Source organism: Giraffa tippelskirchi, chromosome 12, assembly GCF_054371585.1.
Source record: "Giraffa tippelskirchi isolate mGirTip1 chromosome 12, T2T-mGirTip1v1.2.pri, whole genome shotgun sequence".
Lineage (NCBI taxonomy): Eukaryota > Metazoa > Chordata > Mammalia > Artiodactyla > Giraffidae > Giraffa > Giraffa tippelskirchi.
In genome coordinates this window covers 108,948,160-108,969,379 of record NC_137286.1, presented here as the reverse complement: position 1 = coordinate 108,969,379, position 21,220 = coordinate 108,948,160, and the positions used below count along the sequence as shown (strand labels likewise).

Sequence of the window (21,220 nt, the reverse complement as noted above, 5' to 3'; positions counted from 1 at the left end):
CTAACCACTCTCTTTCCTTATTTTTTCTGTCTCTTGTCCTCTGCAGATGGGCCTCTGGGCCCCCGAGGATTAGCTGAAGCTACAGAGATGTGCACTCAAGAGTGCTTGGTTTTGGGTCACTCTGATAATTGCTGGATGCCTCCTGGCTTGGGTCCATATCAACACCCTAAATCTCCTCTCTCAACCTTTGCACCCCAAAAAGAATGGATCAAGAAGGACAAGCTTGTGAATGGGCACACCCTGACCAGAGCCTGGAAAGAAGATAGCAACAGGAACCAGTTCAATGACCGTAAGCAGTATGTCTCCACTGAAGGCCATTTCAACAATGGCAGCCACATGACAGACATTCCTTTGGCAAATCTGAAGTCTTATAAGCAAGCAGGAGGTGCTATTGAGAGTCCTAAGGAGCACCAACTCTAAAAAAAAAAAGGCCATATGGGACCTAAGGACTTTAATCTAAATAGACATGCTAATACCGTGTGTGTCAGAGCTTTATGTATTCAATAGATCTCTACAACTATGCCCCTTAGAGCAGGGATACCCATAATTTTGTGTTGGCACCATGGAGGATACAATGTTTTATTACATAAGAGAGAAGATAGTTCTACTAGCCATATGATCTTATTTACTAGGATTGATTAAACTTTCCAGAAGTATCTCCATTGTGCAAATATCTTTTTTTAAATTGCATTTTATTTTGACCCTGGACTGCTGCTATGAATAATAGAATATGCATTTGGAGAGTAAGGAAGTTCCATGGATTAGAGTGACTGACAGACATAACCAGTTAGAAAATTGTGCTCTTTTTGTCATTGATCTGTGCTGAGACTGCTATACTTGACATTATACTTCAAACAAAACTTAAAAAGATAAGCATTAAACCTATTGTGCTGTTAACAACATTAGTAGACACTTGTAAGTCAATCAGTGTTAAAGTATTTGTAAATAGAAACAAGTTATTACTAACAACTTTTGTGTACTTATATCGTTCACCTAAAAATGTTGTAGCATAATTCTGTGTTTTATGGTTGCTTCTTTTCTTTTTTTGTTTGCCTCTTGTTGTTATTTTTGTTTCTTTTAGTGAGGTGTTTCTGCGTTAGTAGTCTGTCTTGACACACATTGTTCAAAAGATCTCAAATACTTGTGTTTAAAGAAAAGGTTCTGGAATCTTGCTTCTTCTATGATAGCTTATGTTGCTGGAATTCTAAAAAATAAAGATAAAAATGAAAATGTCATATATAAAAGGACTTCTGCAAAGGCTTGAAAATTCAGAACCTATTTTCTTGACATTCTTATTTTCAAAGTAGGCAAAAGCAAAATCACTTATTTAGTAGCATTAAGTGAGATACTAATGGGAAAGTGTTATCTTTCAGAAAGTGAAGTAATATCCTGTGCTTGTCACTCATGCAGAATTAATATATTAAATTAGCATATATTAAAGAAAAATTAATATTCAAAATAGTTTCAATTGGGCAAATGTGTGTCTACAACTTTGTTGAAATGGCAGTTTGTGTTGATCCTCATATATAATAATGTTGTTGTAACACAAGTGTTAGACCATAGCCACAAAATATTTAATGTGTTGTGCCTTCATGATGTAACAGAACATTCTCCAGGTAGGCTAGTTGGGGGAAGTTAAGGGATAAATCTCTAATTATTGCTGTTTAACTGTTTGTTATCATAGTTGGTCAGTGCCTGGCAGGTACCAGCATCTTGTCACTTAGGTCAAACCAACAGAGTGACAACTAATGTTAATAAGATCTCAGTTGCACGTGCAAACAAATCCAAATTCTAACATTCTTAGGAGGTTTTTGTTAAGGCATGACAGATGATTTAAACAAATAAATAGCATGCAACAAAATGTTTTTACTGAAAGAAGTGAAAGTTATCTTAATGCCACGGTTCAACATCAGCTTAAAAGTTAAAAAAATAAATAAATAAAAATAAAAAAATGGTTTGCTAATCTGATAGATAATTTGTTCTTACCAAAAATAAAATTACTTTGTAAATAGCAATTCACATTTTTTCCACAGTATAATGGAAAATAATGGGTAGGGGTGCATTGCTTATTGCAGTACATATTTGTCGGTTTGTGAGGGGTGTTTGATGACTTTGGCAGAATAAATATCTAAACAATTATCCTTGTTACTGCTTTGCCAGTTCTACGTTATTTACAATTATTCAGCTCTTGCAATAAATGTTCTGAATTCCTGACTGTAGTGTGTTAATTCTTGTTCAAAATCCAAAGTGATGATTTCTACTCTAATTGTTAGCTAAATATATGTTAATAAAACTCAATTTTAATTACAAAATTAGTTAAGGGTTTAATACTTATGTTCTGAAAATATGGTCCAAGTTAGAGTTAAATTCTACTAATGATATATTAAATCATTTTCTTGTGAAATTCATAAGAAAAGTTAGTTCATTTTCTAATCAAGATTCATACAAGTTTCATCAAAGTGAAATCTCAAGTCAGAAACTGGGCAGGTAACACTGGTTAGTTAGTGAGGTGATCTTCTTGTTTCTTAGTATCTTTAATAAGATTTCATGAAACAAACTCCCAAATATTTCATTTCTGGCAGAGGACTATTCAGGGATTAAGACCTTGAAACAAGGGCCAAAGCTTCATCTATATTTCTTTCAGATTAGCAAAATGGACTCAGACTCTGCCAAGGATAATAAGACACACTCACACATATGCCATGTGCTTATATTCACCACAGAGCAGCTGGATCGGAGTTTTAGAGCAAATAAATAGGTCTGACTCTTCCTCTACAGCTTTTGAAGAGTTTTAAAATAAGGCTCAGGAGATAGTGACATAGAGGTAAAGATATTTACTTGAGCCAGTGGTTGTATGGAGAACCTAACTCCTCTTCTCTGAATACACCAGATTTATCCAGTACTCTGGGGTGCCAGTCTTCTTTCCTTCATGGAGCAGACCTGGCCCTAGGACACACAGGATGAATGAATCCTGGAAATAGGCTACTCTTGAAAAAAAACAAAAACAAAACCATCTTTGCCCAGCTCCTTCCATTTTTTACCAATCAGATGTCATTCCCTTCTGCCTTGCAGAGTAAAAGGTGAGAAAAACTAAAATAACTATTCTCATATATTTTCCTTCCTAAAAAGATTGGAATAGAAATGCCTTCTTCCAAAGCAGAAGTTTGGATAGAAACTCCCCACACCGCAATATTTCTTCTAATAATTATGCAACACCTGCTCTTATCAAGGCATTCAGTATGCTCTGTAAAATTTTAAGATAGGTAACATTACAAACCAAATTGAAGTATTTACTCATTAAGTAAATGATACATTCATAATGACTAATCTTAAATATCACCCACATTATTTTATTGTATAAATGTGGAATATTATAAATCATGTTTACCTGGAAATCAAAGCCAGTTACATTTCCTTGTAAAGCACACCGTATGAAATGTATAAAAATGCATAAAAATTAAAGCACACCATATGAAATGTATAAAAAGTGATTATCAATTGTTCCAATGCTATATACTACAATTTTCTAAGACAAGTATAGAAATAAACTTTATTAAGCTAAATATGACCTGTTTGAATTAACATTTCTACATAGACACTAACATAAAACATATATTTAAATAATGATTATTCATTAATAGACAGCTGAGAAGTTATTTTGCTGCCCTGATGCTATTTAGCAAATCTTATTCCACAGAGCAGTGTTCCCTCCCCCCACCACCCATCATCCCTTAGCTGAAGTAAGAAATGAAGCTGAGGCCTGGAAGCCATTCTAGTATTTATTAAACTCTCTTGGATAGAAGCCAGGAATGGCTAATTATTATTAGTGAGGAGTTTTGGCAGTCAGGGATGAAAGGGATGCCTTGTCAGTTTCAATTCTAATGTGGATGCCAGGGTGTTAATTTGAAAGAGGGCAAACCAAACTGTGAAAAGGAGGAGTGGTGTTGGGATTCTGAAAATGCTTCATTGTTCTGCTTTGTTTAAATAGAGCTGAATTTCTGTCCTTAAAGGAAGCTCCTCATTGGTTGTTTTGAAAGACATTGCTTTCAAATTATCCCAGTATTCTTAAAGGCATAGTGACTACATAGTGATCCTTTCGAAGGAGGTCACCATTATCTTCATTAACTCAACCATAGTTTGGCCTCAGATCAAGTAACAGGGAGGGAACAGAGCACCACCCTTCAAAAGAAAATTGGTTGAAAGATTTACTGAGCATGACCCCACCCATCAGGGCAAGAGCCAGTTTTCCCCTCAATCAGCTTCCCCCATCAGGAATCTTCCATAAGCCTCTTATCCTTCTCCATCAGAGGACAGACAGATTGGACACCACAGTCACAGAAAACTAAACAACCTGATCACATGTACCAAAATCTTGTCTAACTCAATAAAACTATGAGCTATGCCCTGTAGGGCCACCCAAGACAGATGGGTTGTGGTGGAGAGTTCTGACAAAATGTGGTCCACTGGAGAAGGGAACAACAAACCAATTCAGTATTCTTGCCTTCAGAAAACCCATGAACAGTATGAAAAGACAGAAAGATAGGACACTGAAAGATGAACTCCCCAGGTCGGTAGGTGCCCAATATGCTACTAGAGATCAGTGGAGAAATAGCTCCAGAAAGAATGAAGAGACGGAGCCAAAGCAAAAACACCACCAGTGGTGGATGTGACTGGTGATGTAAGTAAAGTCTGATGCTGTAACGAGCAATATTGCATAGGAACCTGGAACGTTAGGTCCATGAATCAAGACAAATTGGAAGTGGTCAAACAGGAGATGGCAAGAGTGAACGTCGACATTCTAGGAATCAGCAAACTAAGAAGGACTGGAATGGGTGAACTTCACTCAGATGACCATTATACCTACTACTGTGGGCAAAAATCCCTTAGAAGAAATGGATTAACCCTCATAGGCAACAAACGAGTCTGAAATGCAATACCTGGATGAAATCTCAAAAACAACAGAATGATTTCTGTTTGTTTCCAAGGCAAACCATTCAATACCACAGTTATCCAAGTCTATACCCCAACCAGTAATGCTGAAGAAGCTGAAGTTGAATGGTTTATGAAGACCTACAAGGCCTTCTAGAACTAACACCCAAAAAAGATGTCCTTTTCATTATAGGGGACTGGAATGCAAAAGTAGGAAGTCAAGAGATACCTGGAGTTACAGGCAAATTTGGCCTTGGAGTATAGAATGAAGCAGGGCAAAGGCTAACAGAGTTTTATGAAGAGAACACACTGGTAATAACAAACACCTGCTTCCAACAACACAAGAGAAAACTCTACACATGTACATCACCAGCTCGTCAATACCAAAATCAGATTGATTATATTCTTTGCAGCCAAAAATGGAGACGTTCTATACAGTCAGCAAAAACAAGACTGGGAGCTGACTATGGCTTAGATCATGAACTCCTTATTGCCAAATTCATACTTAAATTGAAGAAAATAGGGAAAACCATTAGACCATTCAGGTATGATCTAAATCAAATCCCTTATGATTATACAGTGGAAGTGACAAATAGATTCAAGGGATTGGATCTGATAGAGTGCCTGATGAACGGTGGATGGAGGTCCATGACATTGTACAGGAAACAGTGACCAAGACCATCCTTGGCGAAAAAGAAATGAAAAATGACAAAATGGTTGTCTGAGGAGGCCTTACATATAGATACGAAAAGAAGAGAAGTGAAAGGCAAATGAGGAAAGGAAAGATATACCCATCTGAATGCAGAGTTCCAAAGGATAGCAAGGAGAGATTAAATACACTTCCTCACTGATCAATGCAAAGAAATAGACAAAAACAATAGAATGGGAAACACTAGAGATCTCTTCAAGAAAATTAGAGATAACAAGGGAACATTTCATGCAAAGATGGGCTCAATAAATGACAGAATAGGTATGGATCTAACAGAAGCTGAAGATATTAAGAAGAGGTGGCAAGAATACACAGAAGGACTATACAAAAAAATATCTTCATGATCCAGATCATCACAATGGTGTGATCACTCACCTAGAACCAAACATCCTGGAATGCAAAGTCAAGTGGCCCTTAGGAAGCATCACTTCAAACAAAGCTAGTGGAGGTGATGGAATTCCAGTTGAGCTATTTCAAATCCTAAAAGATGATGTTATGAAAGTACTGTACTCAATGTGCCAGCAAATTTAGAAAACTCGGCAGTGACCACAGGACTGGAAAAGGTCAGTTTTCATTCTAATCCCAAAGAAAGGCAATACCAATGAATCCTCAAACTATGACACAATTGCACTCACCTCACAAGCTAGCAAAGTAATGCTCAAAATTCTCCAAGCCAGGCTTCAACAGTACATGAACCATGAACTTTCAGATGTTCAAGCTTGATTTAGAAAAGGTGGAGGAACCAGATATCAAATTGCCAACATCTGTCGGATCATTTAAAAAGCAACAGAGTTCCAGAAAAACATCTACTTCTGCTTTATTGACTATGCCAAAGACTTTGTGTGGATCACAACAAACTCTGGACAATTCTTCACGAGATGGGAATACCAGACCACCTGACCTGCCTCCTGAGAAATCTGTTTGCAGATCAAGAAGCAACAGTTTGAACTGAACATGGAACAAGAGACTGGTTCCAAATCTGGAAAGGAGTACATAAAGGCTGTATACTGTCACCCTCCTTGTTTAACTTATATGCAGAGTACATCATGAGAAATGTTGGACTTGTTAAAGTACAAGCTGGAATCAAGATTTCCAGGAGAAATATCAATAACCGCAGATATGCTGGTGACACCACCCTTATGGCAGAAAGAGAGGAAAAACTAAAGAGCCTCTTGATGAAAGTGAAAGACCCGAGTGAAGAAGTTGGCTTACAACTCAACATTCAGAAAACTAAGATCATGGCATCTGGTCCCATCACTTCATGGCAAATAGATGGGGGAACAATGGAAACAGTGACAGACTTTATTTTCTTGGGCTCCAAAATCACTGCAGGTGGTGACTTCAGCCATGAAATTAAAAGACGCTTGCTCCTTGGAAGAAAAGTTATGACCAACCTAGACAGCATATAAAAAAACAGAGACATTACTTTGCCCACAAAGGTCTGTCTAGTCAAAGCTATGGTCTTTTCAGTAGTCATGTATGGATGTGAGAATTGGACTTAAAGATAGCTGAGTGCTGAAAAATTGATGCTTTTGAACTGTAGTGTTGGAGAAGACTCTTGAAAGTACCTTGGACAGCAAGAGATCCAACCAGTCCATCCTAAAGGAAATCAGTCCTAAATGTTCATTGGAAGGACTTTTGCTGAAGCTGAAACTCCAATACTTTGGCCACCTGATTCAAAAAACTGACTCATATGAAAAGATCCTGATGCTGGGAAAGATTGAAGGCGAGAAGAGAAGGGAACAACAGAGAATGAGATGGCTGGATGGCATCACCGACTCAATGGACATAAGTTTGAGTAAGATCTGGGAGTTGTCGATAGACTGGGAAAGCAGGCGTGCTGCAGTCCATGATGTCACAAAGAGTCGGACATGACTGAGCAACTGAACTGAACTGAACTGATCACATAAGAAGTTCTCTATATACTATCTTCCTGTATCACAGCTACCAGTTAAATTTTAATAAACATTAACCAGGCTGTTCACTGTTGAAAAAAAATAGAATTAATCTCATAGTAATAACATACATTTATAAAACATACACTATTTAAAGCATGACTATCATAATGCTATTTCATTCACATCTAGTTCACTCAGTTTTCATTTTATATTAATGAGTATTTCAAACATATAAACTGCCCATTACCATGATGCCACCATTATCTATTTTAAAATATTAAATAAGGTCTATATTTTCTACTTCAAAAATGAATCTTATTTCTTAGAGTTCTTAAATAGTACATCATGCAATGAAATGAGTTCTGTCCACATTTTTGTTATCTTAACCTATCACATTGTTCTTGAAGCTTTATACTAAAAAAGTTCTTTTTAAATTGTCTTTAATCTTTTATCCTCAAATCTTCTTTTTAAAGTCCTATGGTTGTGTTCTTATTGGAATACATTCAACACAGTTATTAGCTTCATTCAAGTATTGGCTTCATTCAGGTATTATAAAGTCCACATATTTGCAAATATTCTCAATGACAGTGACTTTTAAAATAATATTACAGTACTATTTATATTTAATCATGTATTTTCTGGATCTTTATAGTTCTTTTTAAAGAACTACTTTTTAAATTATGTTTTATTTTATTGAAATATAATTGATATGTAACACTGTATTATTTCAGGTATATGATACAATAATTCAACATTGGTATATTCTGAAAATTGATCACCACCATAAAAATAGTTAACAACCATCACCACCCATAGTTATATTTTTTTATCATTCTGATGAGAATGTTTAAGATTTACTCTCTTATCAAATTTTAAATATGTAATATCATTATCATTATATTATTATTAGCTATGGTCACTATGCTGTATATTATCTTACTGGTTCTTCTTTTCACTTTCAAATTCATAATTATTTTGGGATCATTGACATAATCCTGAATAATTATATTCAATAAAAATAATACTTACCTTGGAACTTTAACACAATCAAGGCTTCCCACAGTGTTAGGTGCTTCTAAGTAAAATTGTAGTTGACTCTAAGTAAAAGTTGCTTTTATATTTAATGACATTACATCCATTTTCTTTTGACTGGTCACATAGCAGTTGGAGTCCATATTATTTTAAATGTGGGGTGCTTTTTTCTACAGGAGGAAAAAAATCATGAAAATATTTAAGGTAACATCACAATCATATACCATTAAATTCATACTGCCCAAGACATACTACAGGGTCAGCGTAACTGATAATTTGGCTTTGGTGGTGGGGCACTGACATTTTTAATCATAGACACATAATTGAACACTCCCTTCTCCTGAAAACATTTGTTCTCTTGGTTCCCTGGAAATCACAACCCTTTGATTTTCTCCTACCTCATTAGCCAGTCCTCAGATCTTCCTTCTTTTTCAGTATAAGTGTTTATATTGGTTGTTTGAGAGTGTCTCATTTAATTTCACATATTTGTGAATTTTCCAGATTTCTTTCTGTTATTACTAGAAAGTGTCACTCCAGTGTGGTCATAAAAAAAACCCTTTAATGTTTTCACATTTTAAAATTAAGTCTTTTTTGTCACTTAACATATCTGACCATCCCATTCTAAAATTGAAATTACTGCCTTAGTACTCCTAATCCCATTTACAACCTGCTCCATCTTTTCCCCTATGGCACTGACCACCTTCTAACATAGCTGTAATTTACTTATTTACCAATGCTTATCATTCAGTGTCTGTCAACCCCTCTAGAAGATAAGCCCCATAGAGGCAAAATTTTTTGACTCTTGTTCACTGATGTATCCACAGCTCTTAGGATGGTGTCTGGAAGCAAGCAGTAGCTTCGCATATATTTGATAAGTAAATGGAGGAACGACCTATCACCTCATCTCTCAATCTCTTTTATTTCTACAGCTTCTATACATGTACTAAAGAGAAGATCTTCTGGTCAACAGTCCATTTTCACATCGATAACAAGGTCCTCAGTGAATATTAACTAGGACCCATTTAGGTTACGTGATTAGGAAATTGTAACAAAATGGAATACATTTTGTGGAAACTTGAAACACTCCGCTTTCCACATTTTTTACTCTTCTATTGCCTTCTGTCAGAGAAGGCAATGGCACCCCACTCCAGTACTCTTGCCTGGGAAACCCCATGGACGGGGGAGCCTGGTAGGCTGCAGCCCATGGGGTCGCGAAGAGTCGGACACGACTGAACGACTTCAGTTTCACTTATCACTTTCATGCACTGGAGGAGGAAATGGCAACCCACTCCAGTGTTCTTGCCTGGAGAATCCCAGGGACAGAGGAGCCTGGTGGGCTGCCATCTATGGGGTTGCACAGAGTCGGACATGACTGATGCGGCTTAGCAGCAGCAGCATTCCCTTCTGTCTATGTATTGGAATTCGTCTATTTCCCCCAGGTGAACACTGACATTTTTTTTTTTTTTAATAAATTTATTTATTTTAGTTGGGGGCTAATTACTTTACAATATTGTAATAGTTTTTGCCATACATTGACATGAATCAGCCATGGGTTTACATGTGTTCCCCTTCCTGGACCCCCCACCCACCTCCCTCCCCATCCCATCCTTCTGGATCATCCCATTGCCCCGGCCCTGAGCCCTTGTCTCTGTGACATTTTTAACAATATGTTTCAAGAACAAAATTATTACGTTTCTAGGAATTTGGAAGAAAATTCTTATGAAGCAAATAATTTTCACTTTATCAAAGCTTTTTCTTTTCTTCATGGAGCCCATTTTCCCTTCTGTACTCCTTGAAGTCTTTACACTCCATTCACTGTGGTATGTGGTCACTGCTTTTATAGGTATTATAGAAGAGATCGCTTCAGTAATGCATTCTAGGGGCTCATAAATTAAGTTAAACTTAAATGGTACAAAATGAAATCTTGCTTTCAGCAATATTTACTGACAGTAAGGTTACTTATAATATTTCAATATTTATTAAAATTAATAATTAAATAAGAATAAGGAGATTTGACTGATAAATTCTATTTAGAGTGAAAAATTTGAGGGCAGTAATGATACTGCATCTCATCAAATTGAGAAATTTAATTTTACAGAATAAACCTGGCATAAGTAATTGACACAATCATCTTTTAATGAAGTAAAATTGAGAGAATAATATTCACTTCACAGGCTTATTGTGAATATTGAATGGGGTATTTCATTTTTAGAGCTTAGAGTGGTACCTGAAATACCATAAATGCTTCATAAATACATTTATTATTGTTTGTAGTAGTAATAGTAAAAATTTATTCAAAATCTTTTCTAATCACAAAGTATATTTTAATACATTTAAAATATATTAATTAGACAGATTATCAAAAGCACAATCCTCTTTAGACCTGCTTGTACATACTAGCTGTTGTATTTAATGAACTTCCCTCTACTCTTGAGAAAATTTTGCCCCTGACTCCAGAGAGCAGAGATGCTGTTAGTCAAGAATTCTCTCAACTACCAAAGCAGGTAGAAACTTAATTATGTCTCCTCATTTCTTTCCTTCCTTCTCTTCTGTTAAAATTCTTTGCCTTTTCTGAATCTGTATCTTTCAACTATTTCAGGCATATTCTATAATTATTTGACTGTCATTACATAGTTCAACCTGCACAAATTCAAACACTTACAGAAGCTAGTTTAGTATGGAGAAATAAGAGCTGAAAAGTGTACTTTCTTTCTTTGAAAGAGGTAGTGGTAGCTAGCTATTTGGCCATAATAGCCATTTCCATCAGATTAATGGGTCCAATATTTGCCAAATCTTCTAAATTCTCAAGGGAGGTCTGAATTCTATAATGCCATGGGAAATTTCTCTCTAGCATTCATTACGGGCTTCTGAACAAATAATAATAACAATAATAAAAACAAATCAGTGGACCACAGGGTATCATATTTGCTAACAACTCAGATTCTCTCTTCTGTTTTCTGAAAATTCAATCTTTTTTTTTTTTTTAAACTTGGTCATAAGCTTATGCTTTTTCATAAAATTTTAAAATGGCCAAGGGTCTCTAATTTAAAACAAAAGAACAATGAAAAGAAAAACTTCCTTGCACTTACTTTTTCTACTGCCTCATCTGTTTTATTCACTTCACGATCTTCTTGAAAGTATACCAATACATGAACCTCTCTCGGTCTCTTTTCCACCTCTAACCACTCCAACAAAATTTCTTTGGCTAAATTCTCCAAATATCTCCTGCCCCAATTTTCTCTCAGGCTTTACTTCATCAGTCTCTTAACAGCATTTCACATCTTTTTAGAGGACTCTACTCCTTTATTTTTTGAAACAAAGATCTCTGTTGACTTTTTCCCTATATCCTCAGGACATGTTTTCTTAACATTCTATGCATTACTCCTTCCTTTCTCCAAATTTGAGTACTAGTTTTCCCAAAGTTTCTGTCTTCTCTCACCCTGCAGGTGATCTCATTCATCCCAGTGTCCTAAATCTATAGATATAGTTCAGCTTTTTCTCCTACACACCAAATCGATGTAAACAACTGGCCAACGGAATATCCCAGAAATTTCTCAAACTCAATTCTCATGGTTTGGAAGTCAGAGCTCGAGTTTGCAGGGTAAGTCTGCATCTAGTAATAAAGAACCAGAATTTGTGTGTGCCTGGACACCAGAGCTGCTATGGGTACCAGAACAACCCTCACAGGGGGATGGGTGGAAGGAGGCCAGGACAGTGATCATGCTAGCAAGTGAGAGGGACTGTGGCAGCCCTTTCTACTAAACCAGTAAAGCCACAAAAGCCACTAAACCTCTAAAGCCATTGAGGGCACTGAGGAGTTAATTGGTGCTGAGCAAATCTGGGTCAGTGCTTTAATTGAAGCTGATACAGGTGCAATGGAGGGGTTCGTAAGCTCTAACATAAACTTACCTGCTCCTTGACTTGAAGTCCTGAAAATCTATTCTCCACAAGTAGCCAGTATATTATGTCCAAAATGAAATTTTATTCTATCATTCTGAGTTAAAACTGTCCAATATTTCTCTACTACTGTCAGTCTTAAAGCGCATATGTCCTAAAATAGCCTGCAGACTCCAGTATGCTCTGTCTTCTGACCACTTGACCATCCTATTCTCAAGCTATGTCAAAACATAGATTGCTTGATGATCCAGCTAAATTGAACTCCTTTAAATTCCTTGAAAACACTGTGCTGTTTTTTAGTTTATTTTTTTTTTTGCTTTTGGGCCTTTGTGCGTGTTCTTTGCTCTGCTAATACATTCTTTCTTTCTGTCCTATCTCTTATAATAGCTAAGACTCCTTGTAACTCTTGAGCTTGGAACTTAAAATACAACTTCCTTTAGAAAGACATTTCTAATTGTTTCCAAGTAACTGGATGATTGCCCTGCCATAGTGTTGTAGCCACAGGTTCCAGGAAACAAACTCACTCAGGATAACGCAGATAGTGGAGTGCAGTTTATTACACCCGTGGGCCCAAGGAGGGTCTCCTCTTAGCCAAGGACTCCGACCAGTTTTTGTGAAAACCTTATATACCCTAAGTGTACCTGCACAAACCTGCCTCCCCAAACTCCTTGAAACTAGTCTGAACAAAGGAAAAGGAAAGATACAATCAAAGTTAATCTGTGATTTGTATGCCTTGGTAGTTAAAAGTGGACAATTATCAATAGGCCTGTGGTCATACCCCAATAAGCATAATAGAATATATGATTCTATTCGGTTACATAGATAATTAGGGTATTCTTTTGGGCAACAGAGAGCCCTTGGGCTCTTCCTTTTGGAGGTCTGGTTTTCCAGTTGGTAGGTCGTTTCCATAGATACTGGGCATATAGCTCAAACTCCACAGTCTGGCCCAAGATGGAGTCCTGCTTTCAAGATAGAGCCTGTTCTGTTTCCTCCTTCAACAGCACACTGTATTTTCATGAAAATACATCTATTTACTTGCAAGTATCCATCTTTGCAAGTATGAGCCGCAGCTTCCCTGGTGGCTCAGAAGGTAAATAATCCACCTGCGATGCAGGAGACCTGAGTTCGATCCCTGGATTGGGAAGATCCCATGGAGGAGTACATGGCAACCCACTCCAGTATTCTTCCCTGGAGAATCCCCACAGACAGAGGAGCTTGGCTGGCTACAGTCCATGGGATTGCAAAGAATTGGACACAACTGAGCAACTAAGCACAGCACATCCATCTTTGGGGGGTTTCCCAAGTGGGACTAGTGGAAAAGACCCTGCTTACCAATGTATGAGACATAAGAGATACGAGTTCGATCCCTGGGTTGAGAAGATGTCACGGAGGAGGGCATGGCAACACACCCCAGTATATTCTTGCCTGGAAAATCCCATGGACAAAGCAGCCTAGCAGGCTATAATCCGTGCATGCATGCATGCTCAATTGCTGAGTCGTGTCCAACTCTTTGCGACCTCATGGATTGTAGTCCAACAGTCTCTGTCCATGGGATTTTACCAGGCAAGAATACTGGACTGGGTTGCCAGTTTCTTCTCCAGGGGATCTTCCCAGCCCAGGGATTGAATCCACATCTCCTGTATCTCCTGCATTGGTAGATGGTTCTTTACCAATGAAACACTTGGGAAGCCTGGGCTACAGTCTGTGGGGCCCCAAAGAGTTGGACAGGACTGAGCTGTTGAACACTCGTGAACACATCCATTAATAAACTCTAAATTCCTTAAGAACAAATGTTATGTCTCCATTATTCATCATTGTTTTCACTGAGCAAAGGCTCAGTGATGTAGTAAGAGTTCAATAAATGTTTTGGAATCAATTCATAACTACAACCTAGTTGTAGGATCCTCTACAAAAGTAAAGCATTTTGAGTCCTTGCAGGTGCACACTGGTACCTTTCAGAGAACTTGGAAGACAATCCAAGTGCTTGTTATAGAGGTATTTTGAGGTATTAACAGTATTATTAAACCAATTTAGGAGGACTGTTCTGTTTTCTTCTTCTGTGATATACTCTGTATTTCTGTTTTAGTGTTTTTCTTTTTTCTTTACTCCTTGTTTTCTTCTTTGCTATCCAGGGGAAAATAAACCAGATTTTTTTTTCCTGATAGGAGCTGATTTAGACTTCAATCCTTTGCCAGGGTGTAGCTGCCACAAGAAGGAATAAACAAAGGTGATCATTCATTTAGTAGGAAGTGGTATAAAGAAACCAATTGCCTTTTCCCTTGCCCAGGTGCACTCCTGCACTTTTTCTGGTGTCTTCCTTATCTAAGCATTATCACCTTAAATTCTAATTGTCAGTTTATTTGTTGTCCACTCCCACTAACTGAGAACTACTTGAAGGCAGAGATTGATTCACTAGCCCTGTGTAATAAACATCTCATACAGAACTTATGTAAGTATTTAAAGACTGTATAATGTGAAATGATAATAAAATTATTCTGCCTAGAAGCAGCAAGCTATAAATATGACAACTATTCATTAGAATTAAAAATATATATACATCAGATATGAGTTTGATTAAATGATCTTTAAGTATCATTTCTTCCAACTAGAGTTCTGTAACACTTTGTAACATGATAAATATGTGTATGGGAAGTGTATAGGATAATGTATGGGTAGAAAATAAAGACCTATAAACCAAAGAAGAAAATGAAGATGCAAAGTTAATTCTGTTTCTTATAAGTATAATTATTTATTGGAACTTTTTTTTTAACATGACAATAAAGCAGACATTGGACTAGTTTATTCCTACCTGAAGTTAAACACCTTCTAGTCAAAGTTCTTTTTTTTAAATTTCTTCCTGTTCAGCTTTATATTATAGTATAAATAATTCTAAAACATTCCAGATTTTCAAATTCAAATATGAACTTCTCAAGAATTATGCTGTAATAAATAAACGGCACTATAAAATAAAATGGTTGGGCTGTGAATATGAAAAAACTATACTCAAATACAGTTGTTCAAAGTTTTATGCATTAAATACTGAATTACAAGTTATCAGTCATTTTTAAAAGGTGCATTTTATTTGAAATACTAAAATATTCCTGAAGAGACAGTCATTTGCACTTACTCAATGCTCCAATATATGGAAGCAGTAATGCTTATGCAGTGGAGATAAACTGCTCTTTTAAATTTACCAAGAGTTCCTCATTGCCCAAAGTGGAATGAATCTGGATTTTAAAATTATTGAAACTGACAAAATGGCAGATATGGGATGTATAAATAGTTTCAGAATTTCAGATTGGACATTGGAATTGTGTTGGGAAATGCTCTCCCTTTACTCTGGTCAGGTTGATGTTAGAGCAACAGAGATTCATGCAGATTTGAGGCAATCTTGAACTAGTGGTGAAGTTTCAATGAAGAAAAATCTCATGGAGGTATTAAGAAGTCATTAAGGCTCAGTTATAGCTGAAGGAAATAGCTAGTATTTATCCACCCTCTTCACATTTGCCTCCTCCCACCCTCCTCTTCCACCACACTCACAAAGAGAGACAGTGGGAATTTGCATTTGCCTCCAAGAATGAGGATAGAAGTTGACCATAGGCAAAATGTTTCAAGAAAATAGATGGTACTAGAAACGAAAAGACTGCTAGATTCTAAGACCATATTATCTGGTGCCCATTTCTTAAGGTGTACCTTCTTGAATTACAGTTCTTGGTATTATATCAAACTTCAACAAATTTATGCTGTAAAGAAAAGGTATGAAATCACTTCTTTGTCTGAGAAATGGTAATATTTGGAACAGTAAAGCAAGACAAAGAGAACTCTGGAAGGAAACTGCATGAAGACATGGCAAGAAGCAACCAGGATCAATTTGCTATATTAGAGAAGTATTCCTTGGGAATCCTCAGAAATAGTAAGGACTGTCAATCTATGAAAGAGATATTTTCTGTAATCAGATAGGACTGGGGATTTGGGCTATGTTATGTTGATATTAGAGGAAGAGAATCTGCTTTGGCTAAATAACTAGGGAGTGTAAGCCCTGGATTTATGTGCATAGTATAAAGTAAATCAATTAACATAAACAAGCACTCATGCACTTTTTAAAAGTTTTCAGTCCAAAAGTTTGCTTGGATATTAAATGTTAGAAACCTGGATCAAGGAAAGGTATCTCAAAAGCCTCTTTACCTTATCTATCTCTTTCTCTTATCTATCTCTTTCTCTAATATTCAGTGCTTGGATACCACATGGCTGTCTCTTTCAGTCTCCTACTTTCAAAGCTTACTGATACAATATAGATCAAAACACAGTCTTAATTGCAAACCAGCAGCTCTTTTAAAACTGTTTTTGAACAGACAGAATAGGTCCAATCTCTTTCTTATGACTCTACCATCTTGACAGAGGTCTTCCCTCCCTACTTTTTTTAACCTGAACTTTGTAGGAAAATATAAAATGATGGTGAGTTGTCACTGATGGAACTTTCTAGATTGAGAGCACTATCTGTAGCAGACCCTGATTTTTCTTGACAATTCAAAGGAGCAAGGACTTGGGGCGGAGGGGTAATGTTAAGCTATAACCATTGGAGAGAAATACATGGAATGATGGTAAAGAAAGCAAATTGTAAGCATTAGCTCTCATGCTAGAAAATTCTGAAACACTGTTCTTCAGAGCATGATTTGACATCGTTACCACTCACACAACAGACTTGGCTTTTCTCTTAGAGAAATATTTATTCTTAATGCTTGTTTTACACATACTGAGGCAAAAAGCCTTTCTCCAACAATTTAATTGATTAATCACACCTTTGTTCAAGTATAATTTCCACTTTTTTATTAGGAAACTTATTTTGGTATACCAACCAAAAATAGTTGCTAACTTTGGTTTGTGCAACTTATTATTTTTGGGAAGATTAATATATCTTATCTCTGTGATAATTATTTAAATGTTACTGTTAATATTTTTAGAAACCTAAATACCAGCCATTCTTTTAAAATATGATCTTATGTGTCATGTGTAATTGCATATAAAACATTGAAAAGATCATCTGTAATTACTGACCATCTAACAAATATAAAACATAAAGAATAGAAGATAATTAAATCAAGATTATTATATTTAAAAGGAAGTGCTCAATAATACAAAGTTATTAGAGTATCACTGCCTCCTTAACCATATTAACTATATAAACATCTGAGAATAATTCTGCTTTTTAATAGTTATCTCAGATTTCATATGTCATATTTAGTAAGAAATGAAGTCTTCAAGAATGGTGCAACATATGCAAATCAATCAATATAATACATCACACAAAAAAAGAAAAATAAAAACACACATGATCATCTCAATAGATGCAGATAAAGCATTTGACAAAATTCAATATCCCTCATGATAAAAATCCTTACTAAAGTGAGTATAGAGGGAACATATCTCAACATAATGAAAGCCATTTATGACAAACCCACAGCCAATGGTGAAAAGTTGAAAGCCTTCCTGATAAAATCTGGATGGAGACAGACATGCTCACTCTTACTACTTCTGTTCAACATAGTGTTGAAGTCCTAGTCCCAGAAATCATTCAAGGAAAAGAAAGAAAGATATTCAAACTGTAAGGGGAGAGGTGAAATTGTCACTATATGCAGATGACATGATATTATATATAGGAAACCTGAAGGAATCCACACAAAAACTGCTGATTAATAAATGAATTCAGCAAACTAGGAAGATAAAAGATTACTATTCAGAAGTCAATTACATTTCTTTACACTAACAATGAACTAACAGAAAAGAAATGTCAAAAAAAAAAACACAACATTTTAAAATTGCACCAAAAAGTACCTTGGAATAAGTCTGACCAAGGAGGTGAAAGACTAGTATGCTGAGAACTGTAAAACACTAATAAAGGAAATTAAAAAGGATTCAAAGAAACGGAAATCCCATGGTCTTGAATTAAGAAAATGAATACAGTTAAAATGGTAATACTATAGAAAGGAAACTCCATATTTAATATAATCCCTATCAAATTATTCATAACATTTTTCACAGAACTAGAACAAATAATCCAAAAATTTGTATGGATTCATAAATTACTCAGAATTGCCAAAGATATCCTGAGGGTAAAAAAACAAAGCAGGAGGTATAACTTTCCCAGACTTCAGACAGAACTACAAAACTACAGTAATCCAAACAGTATGATATTGGTACAAAAACAAACAAACAGATTAGTGGAACAGAATATAGAGTCTAGAAGTAAACCCACACATCTATAATAAATTAATCTTGACAAAGAAAGCAAGAATATAAAATGGAAAAAAGTTTCTTTAGCAAGCTTCATGAAAATAAGTTAAATTAGATCACACCCTCACAGCATGCACAAAAATAAACTCAAAATGGCTTTAAGACTTAAATATAAGATGTGGTACCATAAAGTCAGAAGAGAACCTAGGCAGAACATTCTCTGACATAAATCATACCAAAGTTTTCTTAGGTCAATCTCCTAAAGCAATAGAAATAAAAGCAAAGATAAACTAATGGGACCTAATCAAGCTTACAAGCTTCTGCACAGCAAAGGAAACCACACACAAAAAAATAAAGAAAAGACAACCTACAGAATGGGAGACAGTATTTGCAAATGATCGGACTGACAAAACCTTAATCTCCAAAATATACAAACAAGTCATATTGCTCAACAACAAAATAAAGTCAATTCAATCAAAAAATTGGTAGTAGATCTTAATAGATATTTCTCCAAAGAAGACATACAGATGGCCAGTAGGCACATAAAAGGATGTTCAATATCAGTAATTATTAGAGAAATGCAAATCAAAACTGCAGTGAGGTGAGACCTCACCCTGGTCAGAAAAGCCATCATTAAAGCATATAGAAATAACAAATGCTGGAGAGAATATAGAGAAAAGGAAACCCTCCTACACTGTTGGTGGGAATGTAAGTTGGTATATAAACTATGAAAAAGAGCATGGAGTTTCCTTAGAAAATTAAAAATATAGAATTACCATAAAATCCAACAATCCCATTCTTGGTCATATACTTGAACAAAACTATAATTTAAAAAGATACATGCACCGCTATGTTCCTAGCAGTAGTATTCACAACAGCCAAGACATGGAGACAACCTATACTCCATCGACAGATGAATGGATAAAGAAGATGTGGTACATATATACGATGGAATATCATTCCATTATAAAAATGGACAAAATAATGCAATTTGCAGCAACATGGATGCAACTAGAAATTCTCATATTAAGTGAAGCCAGAAAGAGAAAGACAAACACCATGTGATAGCAATTGTATGTGGAATCTAAAATATGGCACAAATGAATCTATCTACAAAACAGAATCATACTCACAGACATAGAGCTCAGACCTGTGCTTGCCAAGGGTTGGGGAGGGAGAGGGATAGACTGGGAGTTTGTGGTTTGCAGATACAAACTATTATATTTAGAATGGATAAATAGCAAGGTCCTACGGTATAGCACAGGTAACTATTCCAATCTCCTCTCATAAATCATAATGGAAAAAGTAAGTATTTTAAAAAATAATTCAAATATGTGTATAACTGAGTAAATTTGCTGTGCAACAGAGATTGGCACAATATTGCAAATCAACTATACTTCAATAAAAATAAAATTAAAAAAGAAATGAAGCCTGCATAAATAAAATATACTTTGACATTAATTTAACATATTAGCATTTTATTTTTTTATTTGCTTTTAATATGATTTATTTAATAACAAGTTTGTACAATTTGTTTTAAAATAATGGTTGAGTTTAACAATGCCAATATTTCATTTTTTTCTCTTTTTTTATATTTAATTAATTAATTAATTAATTTTTTAATTAAAATATTGTAGTGGTTTTTGTCATACATTGATATGAATCAGCCGTGGGTTTACATGTATTCCCTATCCTGAACACCCCTTGCACCTCCTTCTCCATCCCATCCCTCTGGGTCATCCCATTGCACCAGCCCTGAGCACTTTTCTCATGCATCAAACCTGGACTGGTGTTCTGTTTCACATATGGTAATATACATGTTTCAATGTTATTCTCTCAGATCATCCCACCCTCATCGTCTCCTACAGAGTCCAAAAGACTGTTCTATGCATCTGTGTCTCTTTTTCTGTCTCACATATAGGGTTATCGTTACCAATTTTCTAAATTCCATAATATGTGTTAGTATACTGTATTGGTGTTTTTCTTTCTGGCTTACTTCACTCTGTATAATGGGCTCCAGTTTCATCCACCTCATTAGAACTGATTCAAATGTATTCTTTTTAATGGCTGAGTAATATTCCATTGTGTATATGTACCACAGCTTTCTTATCCATCTGTTTGTTGATGGGCATCTAGGTTGCTTCAATGTCCTGGCTATTATCAATCGTGCTGCAATGAACATTGGGGTACATGTGTCTCTTTCAATTCTGGTTTCCTCGGTGTGTATGCCCAGCAATGGGATAAGCCCACTTGGTCATGATGTATGATCTTTTTAATATGTTGCTGGATTCTGTTTGCTAGAATTTTGTTATAGATTTTTGCATCTATGTTCATTAGTGATATTAGCCTGTCGTTTTCTTTTTTTGTGGCATCTTTGTCTGGTTTTGGTATTAGGGTGATGGCGGCCTCATAGAAGGAGTTTGAAAGTTTACCTTTTTCTGCAATTTTCTGGAAGAGTTTGAGTAAGATAGGTGTTAGCTCTTCTCTAAATTTTTGGTAGAATTCAGCCGTGAAGCTATCTGGT

The 21,220-nt window shown here is 35.8% G+C and overlaps 1 protein-coding gene across 1 annotated transcript in view; it reads left to right on the top strand.

The window, feature by feature from the left end:
- The window catches only part of PCDH9 (protocadherin 9), a 1,072,888-nt gene extending 1,070,679 nt beyond the window's left edge, over positions 1 to 2,209 (top strand). Inside the window, exon 6 of the mRNA XM_081552151.1 lies at positions 47 to 2,209. Within this exon, the coding sequence (XP_081408277.1) occupies positions 47 to 420 (374 nt within the window). The 3' untranslated portion in view covers positions 421 to 2,209. The remainder of the gene's footprint in view (positions 1 to 46) is intronic.
- The last annotated feature ends 19,011 nt before the right edge of the window (positions 2,210 to 21,220 follow it).